The sequence below is a fragment of the Lissotriton vulgaris genome, chromosome 5, assembly GCF_964263255.1.
Source record: "Lissotriton vulgaris chromosome 5, aLisVul1.2, whole genome shotgun sequence".
Classification (NCBI taxonomy): domain Eukaryota; kingdom Metazoa; phylum Chordata; class Amphibia; order Caudata; family Salamandridae; genus Lissotriton; species Lissotriton vulgaris.
Genome location: NC_141693.1, coordinates 872,412,827 through 872,433,953, shown reverse-complemented (window position 1 = coordinate 872,433,953; position 21,127 = coordinate 872,412,827). Strand labels below are relative to the sequence as shown.

Below are 21,127 nucleotides of genomic sequence, written 5' to 3'. Positions count from 1 at the left end.
TGCGGGCGTTCCGATCCGTGGATTCCTGGCGTCCCGCAGCCGTTGGAAATGATAATCCGCCTCTGTGGTTTGTGTCAATAAAAGCTGTCAGATACATCATCTCTTCAGTCACTCAGTGGCTATACTGACTGTCTCCGTGTTGCACGTATTTGCATTATCTTGTTGGTTTACAATAAATTCTGTTCATCTTATGTGCTGACAGGCAGTTGGATTTGTGGTATTAGTTCTCTGTTCTTTTTTTTAATTAAATTTTATTGTAAGTTGTTCAAAAACATACATCGAAACGAAGACAAAAAGAAGAAAAATTACAGGCTTGTATGCACACTCGCCACAACTTGTGAGTTGTATCTATGTTGAGTACAATACAATATATTGTACTGACACATCTGCAATCAGAGTACAGCATAGTACATAGTGGGAGGTAGTTAATCTAGTGAAAGAGACTGTAGGTAAAACGTTAAAGGTATCCAATAGTCTCTGGGTTTGGATCTTGATTTGTCACAAGTCCCAGCAGACATATACGGATTGTGCAATCAATTTTGGTTCACAAGATAGTGCTTAATATTTCTGTTACAGTTTCCCAATATTCATTAACATGTAGGCAGTTCCACTCAAAGTGTACAAAATCTGCATCATCAATACCACATCGTTTAAAACACCCCTCTTGAACGAAGATCACTTTTTTTAATGTAACCGGTGTATGATATGTTTGATGCAGGTACTTATAGTGCGCAAATTTCCATTCGGGGGAAGCAGGTCAGTCAGATCACAGCAAGTGGTACATTCCTGCTCGAGAAGGTGTGTATCTAAAATACCCGACCATCTTTCACGCGCTTTATGCGTGGTGCCTGCTATGTCATTCTGTAATAGAATATATAGTTTGGTCACTAGGTGAATAGTATGCGAATTAGTGATGATCATTTGTAATGCTTAAAGTGTTGGTGGTTTTGCTGGAAAGGCCAGATAGAGATCTTCAATTGCAACTCTCAGTCTATGATACGTAAATTTAAAGAGGAGTTTTTGGTTGCTAATATATTGAAGGTCGTCAGTTTCTATAAAAACACGTCGTTGTATAGATCTCCCATCACATCTATCCCAACCTGCTGCAGTAGCGTCATGCCTACTTTTTTCTGAGTCACTGAAATAGCCGAGTGTTGTGGTAGTGGCAAGGCCGGCGCATACAGTGGCAGTTTGTGTGCCAATTTTCCCATTCTTTTTCCATGCTAGATTGGTAGTGCAAATGGTATTTATTTCATGTCTCGGGACATGTGTGCGAGGGTGTGGTAAAATTTGTTGAAGCAGAATTGGATGAGCGTCGCCGTTCTCAACTGCCATATGTGGGAGGTATTGAATTAAAGGATACCAATAGTGTGCATATTGTGCCTGGGCACATAGATAGTAGAGCAGAAAATCAGGGACCTTGAAACCCCCGTTGGAGTATGAGTATTAGTGCACGTAATTCAATGCGTGCTTGTTTACCAGCCCAAATAAGTCAATCTTTGAAATACCGACTTTGACGGAGTTATGGGAATATTTTTAAAAAGATATAAAAATTGGGGAAGTAGGACCAACTTTACTACAGCCATTCTATCTGCCAAGGATAGAGGCAGATGTATCCATCTTTCTACCTTTCCTTCCAGTTTACTTATTACAGTGCCATAGTTCGCATGTATAACCACCACAGGGTCTCTGGGATACCAGCTACCGAGATCCGGACAGGGTCTGCCACTCCAGTGGGAAGTCCGCTGGATGTGATGTTGTAATTTCTGTCAGCGGGATGATGGTTGATTAGCTCCAATTTATTTGAAGGCCTGATCGTCTACTAAATGTAATGTATTCTCGGAGGAGGGTAGATAGATTGTCTTGTGGTTCGTGGACATATAGCACCATGTCATCAGCATATAGGGATATATTTATAGAGCCCTGTAAAAATTGTAGAGCTGTATTGTTATGGTGCGGACTAATGTTGCATGCTAACGGTTCAAGGGCAATGGCAAATAGCAGGGTGAAAGGGGGCATCCCGTTCTAGTTCCCCGTGTAATTTGTATTGTGTACGAAACATATTGACTTCTTATAAAAATTTTGATCCATTGTAGCAGAATTGGGGGTAGTCCCGTTTTTTTGTGGTACTGTAAACAGATAGGGCCATTCGACCGAATCAAATGCCTTGGCAGCATCTAATAAGACACCTGCAGCTTTGAGTTCTGGATTGAGTTGATGGGATAGTGCGAAGAGGATGGGTATATTATGTGCCGTGGAGTAGTGGGGTATAAACCCCGATTGATCCGGGAGTATAATATCAGTCATAAGTGGTTGTAGACGTGTGGCAATAAGTTTGGCCGGTATTTCTGTGTCTGTGTTTATTAAAGAGAGCGGGCGGAAGGATTCACAATTTTCAAGGTGTTTATCTGGTTTTAAGAGGGCTATAATCATAGCTTCCCGAAGTGTGGGTGGAAGGATTGGTTTGCTGTGAGCATCACCATACAATTCTACCAGGTGAGGTGCTAGTAGGTCGACATATGCTTTATAAAATTCACCTGTAAACCAGTCAGGGCCGGGTGTTTTTCTGATGGGCAGGGGTTTTATTACTCCTATAACTTCTTCAATTGTAATGGGTTGTGCTAAATATTCCCGTTGATTATCTGATAACCAGGCTATGGCAATATTCTCAAGATATGTTAATATTTCAGGATGGCTCGCTGTGTTACATGTGGTGTATAGCTCCCCATATGTGGACATGAAGGCCTTCAATATACCTTGTGTATCGTATTATAGGCTACCATGTGTATCCTTAACTTTATTTACTTTCTGTGGTGCGCATTCAAAACAGATTTTGTGTGCTAGTACGCGCCCTGACCTACCGCCTGTCAATGTTTCACCTTTGTTTCCGCAGGAACGTCATGATCATGAAACAAGATCCACAACTTCGCCAAATCACCTATTGCACCCAACAATGTCAAAGTGACAAATGTAACATTGGGAAGAAGGGAAACAAAACAAGGAAGGATAAGGTCATGCGCCAAATCCCAGGCTGCGATAGGACAGGCAAAAAAAAAGGCACAACATCTGTTGAAAAGAACAAAAAAAGGTAAGTATGTTGTATTGTTTCTCTGCCTCTAAGTCTCTAATGATTTGTGTAATACCTTAAAGTTTCCCTTCTTTGTAGTATATTAAATGGCTTGGGGAAAAACACAGTATCGTAATGAGGATACAGTAAAGTAAAAGTTAAAACCGCTTTCAAAGGCAATTTCATTTCTCTATTCCCCGCTGGATAAGGTCAAATTTATGATCTTTCCAGAAGAGATTTTTGTGCCTATTTTCACCAAAGCTCTCGAATGAGGCTGCAAGTTGTTTGTAAAATGTTCTCTCATGTCTTGTTTTTCATAGTACAAGTATTATTTTCAGTACCACGTGCATTTGCTTTGTTTATGTAAAGTCTAACTTTATAACTTGTATGTGCTACAACAAATCTTTAAACTAATGAAAAAATAGGGCATATTCAGAAAATAGCATGTCTTCCTGCAAGAGTTAAGCATGTTATTTCTTGGCAAAGACCCATGGTCAGACAGCCTCCACCGCACTCATAAGAACACACAAGGTTGGCACACCCAGGCTTTGCACAGTTGATGCAATGATCAAGGAAACAAGCACACCCCTGATGTCATAATCGTTCAATGAGGCAAAGAATCAGAGTGCACGGAAGAGAACGCATTGTCCTTGTGTCTAAAATTAAACGGACAACCATTCTGAAACCCGACAGATTCTACAGGCCAAGCTGACCTGTCAATGGCAACAGGTTGAACGTTAAATTCTGCATGCTCATTTTCTGCGTCGTCAGTGATCTTTGGCAGTTGGCAGCCCACAAATACAAGCCCCCTGCATATGGGCTAAACGTTAACCCCTTCCATGCTCATGAAAAGGTCAGCTCGTCATGAGGCACAGTGGAGCTGTGGTTATGACAAGCTGACCGTGTCATGATCCATGGACGATTTCAATTTCCAGCACAGGAGGGGAAAACCCCTAGCAGCCAAGGTTAAAAAAAAAAAATTGTCATTTGTTTTTGTAAAATGCAAAACAAGTATAGCCCTGCAGCATCAGAGGACAATTAAATTATGCTTCATTTCTAATGTTTATTCACATCTTTGCCCGGAGCAACATGTTGCAAGAAGGAATATCTATTTACAATAATTAAACCACCGCATCAAAGCAAACAAACGGGGCTTTCAATGTGGCAGTTAGAGAGTGAAAAACAACACCAACATGACAACACTTTCTCCTTTTCATGCTCCTGCTCTAAAAGAAGATAAATTATCCACCCACCAACAGATGTATATCAAGTTTGTTTCTAAGCAAAAGCTGCAAGAGGATGACCTTTTGCAGGTGAGCATGCGAGACATGCATGCTCCTTTCATGCTTTTTCTGGCGAATACAGCCCCCCAGCAATCACAAGAGGCAAAAATGGTGTTGATTCCGTGCCTGCTGCTGTTTTCCAGAGGGAGGCGCATTGAAAGGCCTGGCGGGCCGCAACTGGCCTGCGGGCCCTACTTTGAGTACCGCCGTAGTTAAAGATTACTTCTTTTTCTAAACTGGTGTGGTATCCATTTGTAGTGTTTTCACTGTATTATTACTGTACGCGTGCACAAATGCTTTACGCACTGCTTTTGAGATAAGCCTGGCTGCTCCTACCAAGATACCAGGGGGCTGAGCAGGGGTTATTTTAGAAGTGCATCCCCCTTACCCTGACTAGGAAGAAGGGTCCCTACTTGGACAAAGGTGCAAGCCATTGCTAAATAGAGACCCCCATTTCTAACAATAGTGCTAAGAGTGGTGTATTGCAACTTGATTATTAACTTGTAATAAATCTTCTTAACCCAAGATAGCAATTCCCGGTCCTTATTGTGTAGTCAAATGGGTTGCACTGTTAATTGAATTGTGATTGATTTTAATGCTAACTCCAATCACCTCTCAGATGGATAAAAAGGTCCACCAGCGGACCAACAGTAAGCAAGTGGGCCCAGGTAACGCTAAAACATTTCTTACAGACATACTGTATTATTTGGTGTCCAGATAGGATACATAAGTTTCTGTCTTGATTGTTTCAGTCATATTACTGAAAAAGCAGATCCATGATCACAACATCAAGAGCTATATATTTCACAAAACAGGCAGGTTATGCTATATTCCTTAAAAACCTCAATTTATACTATTTATTGTTGATTGTGTGCCTCCAAACATTTCTCTAAAAAAACATGCTGAGTGCAAAAAATCTCTCAAAAACAGTTAATAGATAAAATTACTGAAATATAAAAACACAATATCCCAATACCAAATACTGCACATGTATATTTTGTCAAATTAATAAATGCAGTAAATAAATAACAAGCAGTGTTTTTTGAAATCGCTAAACTGCTGAAAATGGCAGTATTTGTATGGGCTTCTTAAACATGTCTGGAGCCACAGCAGCGCTCTGCATGCTATAGTAACATTCAAGTAAATAGTGCTTAACTGTGCTCTTTATTATCCATCCTATATGGTTTTCGACATGATCCACAGGTGCAATGTTATCTCAGGTATTGACAGGTCAGTTAAACGTACACATAACTGAGCTTTCATATATGCCTTTTAGGTTTACTCTTCGACTTTCTATTTCTTTTTAAGTACATTGTAATAGTTAACACACTAAAGCGTAGCAAAATGTATCAATGCAATATTTTACCACTACCCACAATATCTAGGTGTTGGATAATGCATGCATTTCCGCAATCCCTACTATCCGGGAAGTTGTTTTGGCCTACACATTGCCAATGGACGGCAGAATTTACGATTCTATTTTATCCTTGTGCCTTTGGCCAAGGTTATTTGGCCCCAAACCCTTCCTTGACTTACCCTGGGGACAGGGGTGTTTCCATTTTTGGATGGGAAATTAACTTTTCTCACAATTCTGGAATTACCCGAGGGACAAGCAGATTCTTAGTGCTCCATCCCCGTCTCGCCCGCGCCCTTCCTTGTCCTACATCCTTGCTACACATTTATGGACAAGGGAGTGACAGTCAGTAAATATTAAAAGCAATAATAAAAACGAAATAATAAAAAAAAATTACTGTAGGATTTCCACTTCCCCTCCACTGAATTTGTGCAAGTTAAACACACACGCGCTCAGGTACACACAGGCGTTTGTTTTCTATTAAAAATCTCTCTGAATGTTTGTGAACATAAGAAGGTCCTAGACCAGCGGTTCTCAACATTTCGGCTTCTGTTATGTGGACCCCCCATTGAATCATTACTAGATTCCGGGTAGGCCCACTGAGTCATTATGGGAAGCAGGGATCCCAGCCTTAGCAATTTCTATTGGAACTCAAAACAATGCACAAAAATACAAACAATAAGTGTACGCCAAACAAATATTCAAATATTTAAATATTTTGGCCAATTCACAATAAAACATAGAAAACGTTTTCACATTTTCATTGTTGCTTCCTTATTTGTATATACTTTATTCATTTTAAATGATGAATTTTAAAGTTATTTAATGTTAGTTAATATTCACTGGTCTAAACGAAAAATACTGTATTATGCCACAATTTCAAGAGTAGCATAATTTCTGACTGAGTTTTCAGTGGAATCTATCCTATCTTTAATATTGTTTTAATCGTATGCCATTCAGTGATGACGGGAGATGACCAGCAGAGCACTTTCTACATTATTTTCTGTTTCTTTTTTAATGTTTATACAGGATGTGATGCACCGGCAGATATATGTGCAGACCCCACCCTGCCAGCACGTTAGGGTTCTTTGTCCCTATCCCTCAGTCATACCCGTGATAAAGGGAGGCATTTCTGTTTCTTTTATGTTGAAAGCGGTCTGGTATCCTGTTTGTAGTTTTGGATTCCGAGGCTGCTGCCAAGTGACCCAGTCTTTATTCATCTTAATTTTTAGGTTTCGCTTGCGAAATCTCTTGCATTAATAAAAAAAAACTTAAAAGGAATTTAGAATTCACCCATTACTTAGCTTTACTTCCCATTGGCTGGCACCCTAGTGGCTCCCACGTCACTTTACTTTTCATCGGCTGGCTCCCACAACTTTACTTATCAATGACTGACTTCCATGTTGCTCCCACGTCACTTCGGTTTCATTGCTGGTCAGCGCCTCTTCCTCGCCTCTGTCGTCGTGCCGTGGAGCCTGGACCAAGTACTGCTTCCAGTGGCCATTGTCCTTCAACTGTCCGGCCATTTGTAGAGGTACTTTTTTCTTACTTTCATCCAAGCACTCCATACAAGAGTATGTGTTGCAGTCCACCTCTCCCTCATTCATTGTTGTTTGCCAGGCCCCTTCTCGTCCTCCATTGTCTTGCTGCCCCCTTCCCTGTTTTTTTTTATCCCGTCCTTGCTTGCCCCTTTTGTTACTCTCTCCCATCCCTTGTTGCTTGCCCATATGAACTAGCCCCCTCCTGTTCTTTCTTGGCTCATCCCAGCCATTGCTTTCCCCTCTCATTGTCGTTATCTTGCTTCCCCCATCGCTTGTTGCTAGTTATCCCTTCCTTGCTTGCCTGTGTTTTGCTCCCCCTCCGCAAACACGGTCTAGGTAAAGGTAAATACATGCCACTAGGTGGGCAGGATTAGTTTGCACTTCCACCTCATTTGATCATGTAAAACAAACATGAAGCGGAATCATCTGGCCAGGCGCATGCAGGTGTGCCAAGTCCATGCTGGGACATACCACAGTGAAAGCTGCTGAGGGGATGGCTCTCTGCTTGAGTTCATATGCCAACAATCATACTGGTATAGCCCTAGCCCTCTCAGTTTTTTGGATTTGCTTCTTTTTCTGCATGTTTTAGTCCACCTTATCAAAATCTATTGCGCAAAAGAGAACAAGCATTAGCAAAGCCAAAAGGGTTTGCCTATGTGAAATCTTTTGGCTTTGTCTGTGTTTTTATTACATGTTGTACAGCAAGTGACATGCTGTGCAACATGGCTTAAAGTAAAAAACAAATGCTATGACGTGGCCAGCTTCGACAGGGTCATAGCGTGTATAGTGTTTTTTAAAATTTAACTTTAAGCCATGTTGCACAGCAGGTCAACATCTGTGCACATGTAATAAAAACATTGACAAAGCCGATAGATTAGACATAGGTGAAACCTATTGGCTTTGCCAGTGCTTGATTCATTAGGAATAAGAAGAATGACTGCAGATAGCTGTCCTGGTTTGCAACTGTGCACAGTACAGTGGGTCACTGTTCTAAATCCTCAGTCTTCCTTTCCCCACAACATATTTGTTTTAAAAGAGCAGGTCTGACCTAATCGTGTGTAAAGCAGTGGGCAAGGGGTAGTGACTGGTTTGAAACACTATCCACAGCCCTTGAGCAAGGGGGCCATGTGACATCAGGGCAGGTCGCATGAAGAGTCTCAGGCCCATGCATCCACACCCTTGCATAAGGTCAGGATAGCTATTAAAGCTCAGGAGTACCCAGGACCACTGGTGGTAATTAAAGCGTGCCCCATTCAACCAACTTACTGCAAAGGAATTTAGATCCCAATTTCCGAAGACAGTAAGCTTTATGGTCAGGGGTTGTGAACCCCCTGCAAGCTTTGTGGGCCTCTGCTGGACTTTGCATGGGATCCGGGGACCCAAAACCAGATACGCATATGCCAAAAAAGGTCCAGAGTAGTTCACGAGCAAAGGAAAGTTCGCAAACTATGCAGCAGTGGCCGCAAACCCTTTCTAAAAAAGGAAAAAGTCATGGTAAAAGAGGCTGCCCCCGCCCCAAAGCAAGGCTCACAGTGCTTGGCAGGCCCTGTGGCCTTGTTTTTTACCATGGGCAGGGGGGGGTTGGTCACCTGCTGCAGGTTGGGCGCAGGAAACTGTTTGATGCGGTGTACGAACAAAAATCACCAAAACTTCATAGACAACAACAGAGGCTAAAGTGAGGTTATGGTTAGCTTTGGCTATAACACCTATAGGCAGTTTAAATAGATTACTGAAGAAAACACTTATAGTGCAGTTACGGTTACTAATTCCCTGCCCTGATAGGACGAGTACACAATCGTCAGGAGTTGCTCCCCACTAACAAAGAGTTATATAGAAAAGACTAACCACACACTAAAGGACCAGAGGAGGAGGGACCGTCCGCAGGGGCTGCGGCGGTCCCTCCGTGCTAATTAGGATGTGACCGCCACCCTGGCGTTCACATCCTGTATTTTTAACATTGCCGCGGGTGCTGCTTGAAGCAGCACACGCCGCAATGTTAAAAAAAACATGTTTACCTTTGCGTGCACGAAGCTGCAGGCATCGCGTGGTGCTTGCCGCTTCGTGCATGCAAAGGCAGGGGGGTACCATAGTTACCCCCCATGTGCACCCCCACCCCCTTCACCCCTGGGGGCCCCACAACGGGCCCCCAAAGAAAAGTCTGTATGCCTTTCCACAGCGGAAGTGCCGCCGTGGAAAGGCATAGGACCGCTGACATCCTAATATGGCTGACGGTGTCTGATAGACACCGCCAGCCATGTTAGCGGCGGACGGAAAAAAGATCCCCCAGCCATCCTAATCTGGCGGGGGTCTTTTTTTAGTCCGCAGCGGTTGATCCGCATCTTCCGGGCCGGCGGTGGCCTCCGCCGGCCCGGTGGATGCGGATTAACCAAAATCATAATCGCCCCCTAAGTTAGGGTACATAGTTAATTTAGTTAGTGAGCGATTATATATATATATATGGTACTGGTTGCTGAAATGGACCGCTGTAACTAAACTGAGACGAGAGAGTGCGTTTTCATTTCCCTGCTGGGAACCCTGACCAATATATATATATATATATATATATATATATATATATATATATATATATATATATATATATATATATATATATATATATATATATATATATATATATATATATATATATATATATATATATATATATATATATATATATATATATATATATATATATATATATATATATATATATATATATATATATATATATATATATATATATATTTCTTTTTTTTTTGCAGTTATATAGTTGTACATATATAGTATACATGCAGATGTGCACAGTGCAATATGCTATGGGGCTATCACTCATGAGAGGTGAAGCCTTGCAAGTGCTCTGGTGCCCTGCACCTCCTTCAACAATGGTAACAATTCTCATATTGCACCTGCATGTCTGCACAGATGGTTTATGCCAGGACATTTTTTCATGTGTATGTGTTTTAAGGAAAGGTATTTAACCCAAACCAGGATGCAAACTGTTAAATATGTGCAGTAAGATAACACCTCATTAAAGGTACCTCTCTTACGAGAATTATCCAAAGTAATTCTAACCTGTAATCTGTGATGCAGTAAATTGTTTTTCTTATGTCAATTTCTCTAAACTGTGATAATAAACAGGAATGTTGACCAGGGCGCTGTATTAATAAATTATGTAAATGTCGTTTTATTTGTACATTGCCTTAAATATCAAATGTTAATGGTCCACAATTATTTTCAGTGCCATGACGCGCTTGTGTGCGTTTTACATGCTTTTCAACAACACGAAATGCCTTTTAAGATGCTTGCATTGATATTTAGATACGGCTAAAAAGGACATTCACTGTTAACCATCATTCTTTCAGACAAACATTCCGCGTCACCAAATCTTAGCACTAAAACAGCAACGAACACAGAACAGCATTATCTGCAACAGCTGAGACACCTTTCCTGCAGCCGGCCTCCCTCGGTGTGTTCGCAGGCTCACCTGCTGTTGAGAAACGGACCTGCATGCGGTTAACCTGTTTACCGCATGTATTTTTATGCTGAATGACTGTCTGCAGGGGGCCTAACTGACGCTGCTCATGGCTTTCAGATAATGAAAGGCCCCAGGCACATTTCCAGGGGGTAATTTTCTAACACAGAACCCGTGACACATTTCCCACTGGCAAAAATATATACAGAAAATAAACAGCTGGCGCGAGGCCTCTTACGTTGGACGCTCTAGAAACCTAACAGCGTGTCAATCTGTTATCTATCTATATCAGAGTGTCAATCTGTAACTGACCTCGGTGATTTGTAGCATGCTCACCGGCTAAGTACTTGATCAATGAGTGAGCTCTGAAGGCCACTCCCACCCCAAGTGACAGGCATAAACGCAGATTGATTGCACTGCAGTGATTCTATTGGTAAGTGAGGTGCTTCAATTGATAACATGTGGCATATAAGGACGATTAAACCAATAAAAATGGCAGCCTGGCGTTAAATGTACCCCAGACCCGCTGGCACCGCCCCTTCAGCAGAGGCTGCCGTGGTGTCTGAGAATTGCCTCTGTCAGACGCAAACCTGGCCCGCGTCCAAGCGGCGGAACTCTGTTCTCACGCTTTGACACAACAACCCACAGTTGGTTTGAGGTTTCTATTTCAGGCATCGCTGTCATGTAAAACAGGCCGCACTGCAAAACAAATCCATACGCCGAGTCCCTGGCGTGCTCACGATGTTACAGTTTAAATGCTCCCAGAGCACAGTCAATCACTGCACGGGGAAGTTGATGGCAAAATAAAGGGGGTGGGTTTACAGATAAATATATGAATAAACTATTGCACGGTCGTTGAGGAGCGACAGAGCTTACACCCCGCAGTTCAAAATTGGCAGGTAAAAGGGAAACCGAGGTTTAAATTCCGTGCTGGGAGGGCGTGCCTTGCTTATCACATCATGACAGCAACCCTGACACTACCAATAATCTTGTGCCAGACGCAGATAAACATTTAATTTATTAATTACAGCCACATTCATACATTGAATAAGCACACCCTCATTTTCCATAGGTTAGAAAATATGTATGTTTTTATGTTTACATGGTTGCAGCTCATTGAAAGCTTTGACTGTGCTTATCAGAGGCTTGCCAGAGCCAATGTGCACTCCGCGTTACTGGGTTAAAAAAAATGAAATATTTAATGTGGGTGTTCACTGCAGACAGTAAACAGCTAAGCACAGCTCAGACGGTCTTCAAAAACAAGGTTCTGCTTTGTGAGAATGAATTATACATTTAATAATCCATGCATATATCACTTCGTGCTTCCATGACATGTAACCTGATTTTCGACTGCAAATTTAGAAGACAATTTGGATATTGCTACCAGATTGTAATGCAACCCACAAAGCCGACTATTAACTGAAAGCAGGAAATGCAGCCGGCGAATAACGATCAAGCAATTCACAGCTGTGCACGGTGCACGCGCACTCTCCCGGTATAAGGTTGCAGCATGCATTTAAAACATCCACTTACTCGGCTGCAGCAGTGCTGTTGAAGGAATTATTCTGAAGGCTGAAGCAGAAACAAGAAAACATCAGACACGTCTGCAGGGCGGGCAGTCCCTCTGAATCCGGCTCGGCAGTTGGCACACATACGCAAACATGGCATTGGAAAGGCACGGCTCTGTGTCAGCTCAGCTGAGCAACACACGGTGTAGTACCTTGGGCTACACTGCTCATGCTCACACTGGAAAAAATGCCGGGAATCAACCTTGCATCAAAAACTACAATGCCCATCGGGCCCTCTGCTGGCTGGCTGGACCGTATAGTATATTATGAAGTATTTCACGCACAAAGGTACCACAGCAACCACAGGCGGCATGTATTATAGGATCATAGTTTTTACAATTTCGGGTACTTTTTCGTATTACAGAAAATCTAATTATATATGCACAAAATAATATGCAAAATTATTTAAACCAGTTTTCTATTGATTTTAAGACATATCAGTTAGCGTCCCATTATAACAAATGTACCATTTGTGAGATTTTATGTCTTCCTAAATAAGAAGATAAAATACCTCCATCTAAAACTGATGATTTATCTAAAGGGAAGGGGAATTTCAGCTCAGGACTAATGATTGTTGCACCTACAATATAAATCTCTCAAAATACACCGTGGTCCACCAATATAAGTGTGTTATTTTTGCACTATACTCTCATTATGTACACCAACAACAGCTATTTAATTTGAGTAAATAAACGTATTTTGTCCTCAAACATCAACTTGATTCTTTCTTAAGTTTAAAAGCATTGTTTTGACATTTTGAATATTAAAATTACTAACCTGTCACCGATTAATAAAACAGAAAAGTGTACTCATCAATATTTTTAAACCATCTAAAAAAATGAGAAGCACATCAGAATTAATTTATATCTCAGAGCTTATATAAGTAACAGTGTTATGTACACAAGTTCAGCCTTACATGCTCCTCTTTAATGCACAACCACATACATATGTCAGCCCAAAGACATAAACACATAAATACACACACAAAGACACACACACACAGAACACAAATACACACGCACACACACCTGTGTTTGCGTAACTAAAGAGATAAGACAGATAATGAGTAATGTACTTAATCATTGGTGGCTGCTTGTAGAGTATAGCCAGATTCACCCTGACAGATAACCCACCAACTTTGTGATACAGTTTAGCTCCACACAAAGAGGCTTACAAAAACAAATATCTTTCTTATGTTTTTTGGTCACAAATATAACTATTATCTACAAATGGGCCTATAAAGGTAGGGAATACCTGATATAGAGTGGGTTGAGGGCGTGAGTCTTATAACTCCCATCCAAGAAGGAATCGGATCAGGGACCAGTACCATAGACTAATTATTTAAACTACAACTTATATACTGGAAGCACGTCGTTCTGGGAGCTGGTCGGCTCTATGTAGTTTTTGATGAACTCCGCACTGCCTTCAACCTCGTGCCAAGAGTTATGTAAAGTTCTAATTGAACACAGTGTCCCAAATTATCTTGTTGCTGTCATCAGGAGGCTGCACCAGAAGAAATATATGCAGGTTAGATATGGCAGACATGGGGAGCTAACAACATCAATACCAGTCATGACGGGGGGGGGGGGGGTAAGACAGGGCTGTTTCTATTATATATTAATGATCTGGTTGCCCAGATAGAGAAGTGCAATCACGATGCCCAGAGAATAGCGGTCATGAAGATCCCAGCCTTTCTGTTCGCAGACAACACCCTACTGGTATCCAAATCCCCTATGGGTATCCAACATCTCCTGGACCAGTTTGGTGTCTTCTGTGAGCAAAGAGGGCTTGAGATCAACCTCCAAAAAAACAAGTAAATGGTCTTTAATCCTATCCACACAACCCGCTCTAACCTGTCGCTGAATGGTGCTCTGCTTGAGAGCGTCCGCACGTTTCGGTATTTGGGCTTCACTTTGACGGAGAATTTTGGTTGGTCTGCTCAGATCCACAAAAGCAAGTTCAAGCGGGAACCTTATGCAGGGGTCATCCTAAGTGGTTTCAAGGGTTCCAACTTTCGACCAGCATCTCCGGCCATCCATATCTTCAACCTACAAGTTTTAGGCAGGGCCTTGTATGGGAAAGAACTGTGTGGACACAAGTGGGCTACTGCAGCGGATGTGGGTGAGACCGAACTTTTATGATCTTTGGTGAATCTCACAACTAGTATCCCACTCCTGCCATTATGGTTTGATCTAGGCCACAGGTCCCTTGCCCATAAAGCAGCCCATAGACTCTTGTGCTATATTTGAGATGGCTATGGGCCTAAGTGGACCTAGTTCAGTATCGTAGAAGATTGGAGGAGCTAATTAGGCAGCTTGGAATTTCCTGGATTCCCTGATTTTAGCACATCAAGACCTACTTGACATAGTAGAGATGCAGACACATGTGGACTAATCCGGGAGCCATGGCCAGTGTCTCAAAGGCAGCATTTAGGGGGATTTACTGGAGGTACAAAGATAGAGAATTGAACAAGCGCTTGGTCACTCAGACACTAGCCTAACTGGAACTTAAAGATACCTTCCTCATGGAAGAATATATGGATTCCATTTAACCCCCTTTGGCATAAACCCTGTACATTAAATTCCATTTTGTGACCCTACTGTTGTGCCCCTTTACTGCTAAATGAGGGCAACACGATATTAACCCTGACGTGGCCTGCCCATTTTGTTCCCAGACCAAGGAGTGTATAAATCATTTATTGATCCTCTGTCAGTGTTATTATAATCACTGGAACAAATGGATAATACCATTCTTGTAGGGCCATGTTCCAGTACTTGTATTAAGGTCCATTGCACCATTGCTAAGCCACCGTTGTTGATATAAAATAAAAGAGACAGATTAGATATATATACAGAGAGATTTCTGGCTGTCTTTGTAGACATCTGTTCAAATATTGAACTTCCTATTTAAAAAACAAAATGTATATAAGTTAAAGAGTGTGCAAGATTGTAAATCCACCCGGATTGTTTCAAACTCATTATTCTACTAAAAACGCACTTCCAACTATCGGTTTTAAATTTATAATTTTACTAAAATTACAAAATGTTGATTTTTTTCCCAGTTATGCCGTAGGTAAAATTCTCCTGCTTCGCAGGAAAGTTTCTGGCAAATGCCAATTTATAGAGTTTATTCTGTGAAAAACTAAGGGAGAAAATCTGACTAATTTTGCTGCATAAAATCTGAAAATGTGCATTTTGTCCTCAGTTATCTTTTTCTGCAGATTTCATAAAGTGTTATGATAGTTGCGAAGCATTGCAGAGAAATACTTCTGATCACTAGTATTCCTTATTGACCAGTGCTATGTGTGGTATGTGTGTGTTGGACTGTGGGAATGATGCCTCTGACCTTTTTAACACAGAGAGCAAAATCCTGAAGATGGGTATCAGTGGAATAATAGTCAAGATTTCTTGAACTTTTAAAAATAATTTGTTAAAACATTTTTTAAAAACTTAATGTTGGTGCAATTGTATGTTGATTTGCACAGTGCATGCACAATATTTTGTCACAAGTAGGTTTTCTATGTTCAGTAATGGAACGAAAACCGACAGCTCCAGCATGGACAGCAAGACACCTAGCTGAAATTAAGAATTTATGATAAAGGACATTGGTAGGATCAAGATGTAAAAAAAAATCTTCATCTAACTAGCACTCCTCATCACAGTGGCACTTGACCATAGTGGACCTTGAGCACCCACCACTATTTGTCATTGTGGCCATACCCCATTTTAACAAAGGATACTGGAGCAGTCAAGATTTCTAAATTGTCTGTGTCTAGGTTGACCCCTGTAGTCATTATATTCCTCAAGATTTCCAAATTATTTGTTTCAATGTTACAAGAGTCTATGGCAAATGACAACAGGCAATATAGGCCTCCCGTGTGCAGGCTGGGGTTGGCACCTTCTTGAACACTAAAAATGCTATGGTATTCTTTGCACCTCTGTAGTGTAGTTCCTATATTCCCAATAGGCTCTGCGCATTGGAATAATATATCCTATAGATTAGACGAAGGACTGAGGTCGACTAGGTCTCTATCGAATATACTAAACTTAATAATGAGTGCCAGCTAGCTCAGAGGTTACTAGAAACTTTCTCGAATTCACAAGAAGGGATTAGTTTCTGACAACCCCATAAACATGACAACTTTGTTTCCCAAGAATAAGAAATATATCTCTAGAGTCGCGGAAACAATAGATAAGTATTTCACTCAGTCAATCGTGCATGTTTCGTTTCAACAGAGCTTGTAGAGAAATAGAGAGAAGCGCTTTTTAAATAACAAGATTTATTGAACAGTCTTTGTTCTCATACAAGAGAAGTGAACTGCAACAATGGTTAAGCAGCCTGCAAAATATAATGTGTACTGCGAGAATAGTATTATAAAACAATACTGTAAAAGCATTGTATGGTTTCTAAGCCATATAAAAATACATAGATAAATAACATTGACTAAAAATACTCAACTGGTGCTTCTAAATACGCCTACCCTAATGTACCTAACCTAAGTCTAGTACGCGGGAAGAAGTAAGTATTGTGTAGCATAGGTTTAGTTGTTTTTGCCAAGAATCTACCTAAGGTTTTTCTACGTTCTAATCAGCTCCATACCTTGGTTTAGAATGAAGGAGGTCTGGTATCTCTTTCTCAGTGCTTGATTTTTCAACACCCCACAAGGGGAGCTTGGAAACACCGAAGCTGTATTCTCGGCGAGAGAAAGACAGCCTCTTGCTAAGTGCATCAGCTGGAGGGTCGGCTTCCTTCGGCACTTACTGTAGTGAGCTGCGTCGGGTAAGAAGATAGTCGAACTGCTCCGAACCACCGTAGTTTGCCATAGCAAGTGAAGGCATATTTATACCTTGAAGGTGTTTAGGAATGCTATAGCTTGACGTAAAGTGGGCATAATAACGTCAGGAAAGAACCCCTAGGGAATAGTTGTTCTTTGCAAAGTACAAGAGTTCTTGGATAAATCAATATTCAAGCAAGGGGACATTCCCTAACTGCTTAAGCCGATTTTCCAAGAAATCGTTGTGACGTTTGGTGCGGGTGGAAGTACCCATGCCTGTATATGGGTAGCAGGGGCTATGCCTAAATAAGGAATTGGGGCCCGATGTAGGTACCAAATACCGGTCGGAAACGGCCGATTTCGGCCGTTTCCGACCGGTATTTGGCCTACTGAGATGTAGGGGACCTTTTTTTGTCCGATTCGGTATTTTACCGATTCGGTAAAATTACCGAATCGCAAAAATACCGAATCGGTAATTTTACCGATTTTTAAAATTTGGGATGTAGGTGGGATTACTTTCAGTCCCACAGGCCCTTCAGATTCGGTATTTTAACACCCAATCCAATTGGGTGTTAAAATACCGAATCCAGGTGTGCATGCACATGTGTGCATGCACACCTATGCCATGTGACAGACAGACATGCCCTTAGGGCATGTCTGTGTGCCACATGGCTCACATGTCGTTTTTTGGGGTGCTGGAGGGTGTCAAAGTGACACCCCCTGCACCCTTGCACAAATCGTTAATTACCGAATCGGTAATTACCGATTCGGTAATGCCCATTGATTCCTATTGGCTTCAAGGCCCATAGGAAGCAATGGGGGATACCGAATCGGTATTTACAGATTCGGTATTTACCGAATCTGAAATACCTACATCTCCCCCCCTTTAATTTACCACTTCATAAATACCGATTCGGTATGATTCGGTATTTATGAAGTGGTAAATGTAGATTTACCTACATCGGGCCCCTGATTTCTATGCCTATATAAAGGTAATGTGAATTGTACCTATATAAGTGCATGAATCAGGAAAATTCACTCGGAGTCAAAAAAGCGACACCACACCTCTAACCAACCTTGTATAGATGTTTAGGGGTTTAAAAAGTCATTTCAGGAAGCCCTCGCAAGGCTAATCAACTTGCTGTGTTATCCTTAATACTGTCTGAATTCTCCACTTTGTCTTCAGTTGCCAAATGGCAAAACACCTTGAAAACGGAATGATTGAAGCTGGCCATTCGATCATATGGAACCCATAATGGGGAAAAGAGCTTTGGAGTTGCATCAGACTATTATTTATTTATTTATTTATTTATTAAAACACTTATAAAGCGCGAACGAAGGCCCTAGGGCATCTCGGCGCTGAAGTCTCTGCAGTGTTTAACCAACAAGGGGAGCTAGGGTTTATTGATTAAAAAGCCAGGTCTTAAGTTGCCTGCGAAAAGACCAGAGGGAGGTACTCGTTTTAATAGAGTGTGGCAGGGTGTTCCAGAGTTTCGGTGCGGCTACAAGGAATCTTCTGTCTCCCCACGCAACAGATTTGGTGCGTGGTACCAACAGTTCATGTGAGCTGGTTGAACGTAACGTTCTGGAGGGACAGTAGGGAATGAGGTTTTGGGTGAAGAATGCAGGTCCGACATTATGTAGAGCTTTATATACTAAGCAGAGGGACTTGAATTTGATTCTCTTTCATACCGGCAACCAGTGCAGCTGTCTTATAGTTGCTGACACTGGTTGGTGTTTTGGAATTCGCCCAAGTAGCCTTGCGGCTGCATTCTGAATAATTTGCATTTTTTGTAGCACTTTCTCTTGGGCACCCAAAAACAGAGCATTACAATAGTCTAGAGTAGACAAGACCAAGGAACTGACCAAGGTTTTGCCGGCATTCTCGGGTAGGAAAGGCAAGATTTTTTTTATGAGCCGTAGTTTGTGAAAGGCTGAGGAGGAGATCTGATTTGCGTGAGGTAGGAAGTTCAGGCAATTGTCAAACATAACTCCTAAATTCCTCACCTTGCTAATCGGATCTGGGGGCTGGCCCATAGATGGCGGCCACCAGAGGGAGGACCATTCCGGGGATAAGTTGCCAAAAATGACAACTTCTGATTTGGCAATTGGAAGCCATCCAGCTCCCAATTGCCAGCATGCCTTGATTGAAATTGCTGGCAATTTTTGGCCCGTCATTCTTGACGGCGAGGACCAGCTGAGTGTCATCTGCGTAGGATGTAAGACTCATCCCATGTGCCTTGATGACTTTGGCAAGGTCCGACACATAAATGTTAAATAGTGTCGGACTCAGGGATGAGCCTTGAGGAACTCCGCATGGCAGTGACAAGGGAGATGATTCAAAAGGTCCGATAGTGACGACCTGGGACCTGTTAGCAAGAAAAGAGGCAAGAAGTTTCTTGGCGTTGCGTAGGATGCCCATGCTTCTGACACGATCGACCAGGGTGACATGGTCGACTGTGTCAAAGGCCGCCGATAGGTCCAGCAGGATCAGGACTGCTGTTCCTCCTGCATCCCGGATAGATCTAATGTCGTCCGCCGCTTTAACCAGGGCAGTCTCAGTTCCGTGGAATTGGCGAAAGCCGAACTGCGATTCATCCAGTAGGTTATGTTCCTCGATAAAAGATGATAGTTGAAGATTCATGATTTTTTCAACTATTTTTGCCAGGAGTGGCAGACTACCAATTGGACGGTAACTTTTAAGTTCTTCCTTATCGAGGTTGGGTTTTTTAAGGAGAGGTTTTATGAGGGTCTTTTTTAAAATCTCTGGGTAGACGCCTGTGCAGAACATGGAGATGCAGATAGCAGTCATGGCCGGGAGAACCGCTTCAATAATCGGGCGCAGAACTTTCAAAGGACATGGGTCTAGGGCAGAGCCCGATTTAATAGAAGATATGATGTTCCGTACCTGAGGGTAGGCTACTTCTGTGAACTGCAGGAAGGTAGGACCATGGTAGGAAGTGGGAGGTGTCGGTGAGTTGATTGCATTGTTTGCGAAGACCCGATAGATGTCCTCAAATTTACTAAAGAAAAAGTTAGACAGATCGTCGCAAAGAGATTGGGAGGGGGGAGGAGTCAAGTCGGTGGAAGAACCAGCTAGCTTTTTGGTGGTTTCGTATAATAATTTGTTAGAATTTTTAGCTAATTCTATTCTTTCACAATAATATTTTTTCTTTGCCTCACAGATTAATGTTTTATATTTAGCCACTGCTTCTTTATACTTGGATTTGGCTTCGTCTGTATAATCTTTCAGCCAATGCCTCTCTTTGTTCCTACACTGTTGCTTATGGGTACGTAGCTCCTCTGAGTACCATGGGGCCGACGGGGCAGATCTATTGCGGGACCGTTGTTTGACCTGGACCAGTTCTGTGGCCGCGGAACTCACCCAGTCGTAAAGTTGGGAAGTAGCAATATTGGGATATTGTTGAAATGTGCTCTTTTCCCTCCTAATCTCCCCAAGGAAGAGGCATGTACTCTGAACGAAATGGTTGAGAGCAGTAGGCAATAAACTAAGACCACAGTCACATAACAAACTATCTTGCGCCCAGGTGAATGCAGGAGGCTTTGCACATGTCCAAATTCTAACCGTGCACAACTTTCATTAGCAGTGAACCTTGCGATCTTAACATATGTCAGTGACACATCTTCAAAATCCTCTTCACTTACCCAAAGAAAGCTTTCATGAACCCAGGTAACATTTTATGGAAAAAGGTAGGGTATCCAAATGGCGAATAACGCTCCATCCATGGAGAATGTTTGTGTGCTTCAAAAAAGTGTTATAAAGATAGTCAAAATAACTGCTGTTTCTAGCAGTTGTAAGCTAGGGTTCACTGTATCTACTGTAATCAACACCAACCCTCACCTTTTTTCCTCTTCTCTCTTTTACTTTAAGTTCATAATGATGGTGGCGAGATCATCCGAGAAATGTATCTTTCCACCCTTTAATTGATTCTCACCTACTAACAATCATAGCAAATCATGCTCAAAAAGTTCTTAATTTAAATGTATTTCATTTTTTGCCAAACGGGAATTCAAAAGGGCTACCATCTCTTTTTATGCTGGAAT

The 21,127-nt window shown here is 41.8% G+C and overlaps 1 protein-coding gene across 2 annotated transcripts in view; it reads right to left on the bottom strand.

Moving 5' to 3' along the window:
* FAM13C (family with sequence similarity 13 member C) overlaps window positions 1-12,449 on the bottom strand; it is an 866,698-nt gene extending 854,249 nt beyond the window's left edge. For both annotated transcript variants that reach the window (XM_086922448.1, XM_086922449.1), the window contains exon 1: window positions 12,254-12,449. In XM_086922448.1, the coding sequence (XP_086778574.1) occupies window positions 12,254-12,315 (62 nt within the window). In that variant the 5' untranslated portion in view covers window positions 12,316-12,449. The remainder of the gene's footprint in view (window positions 1-12,253) is intronic.
* Between the last annotated feature and the right edge of the window lie 8,678 nt (window positions 12,450-21,127).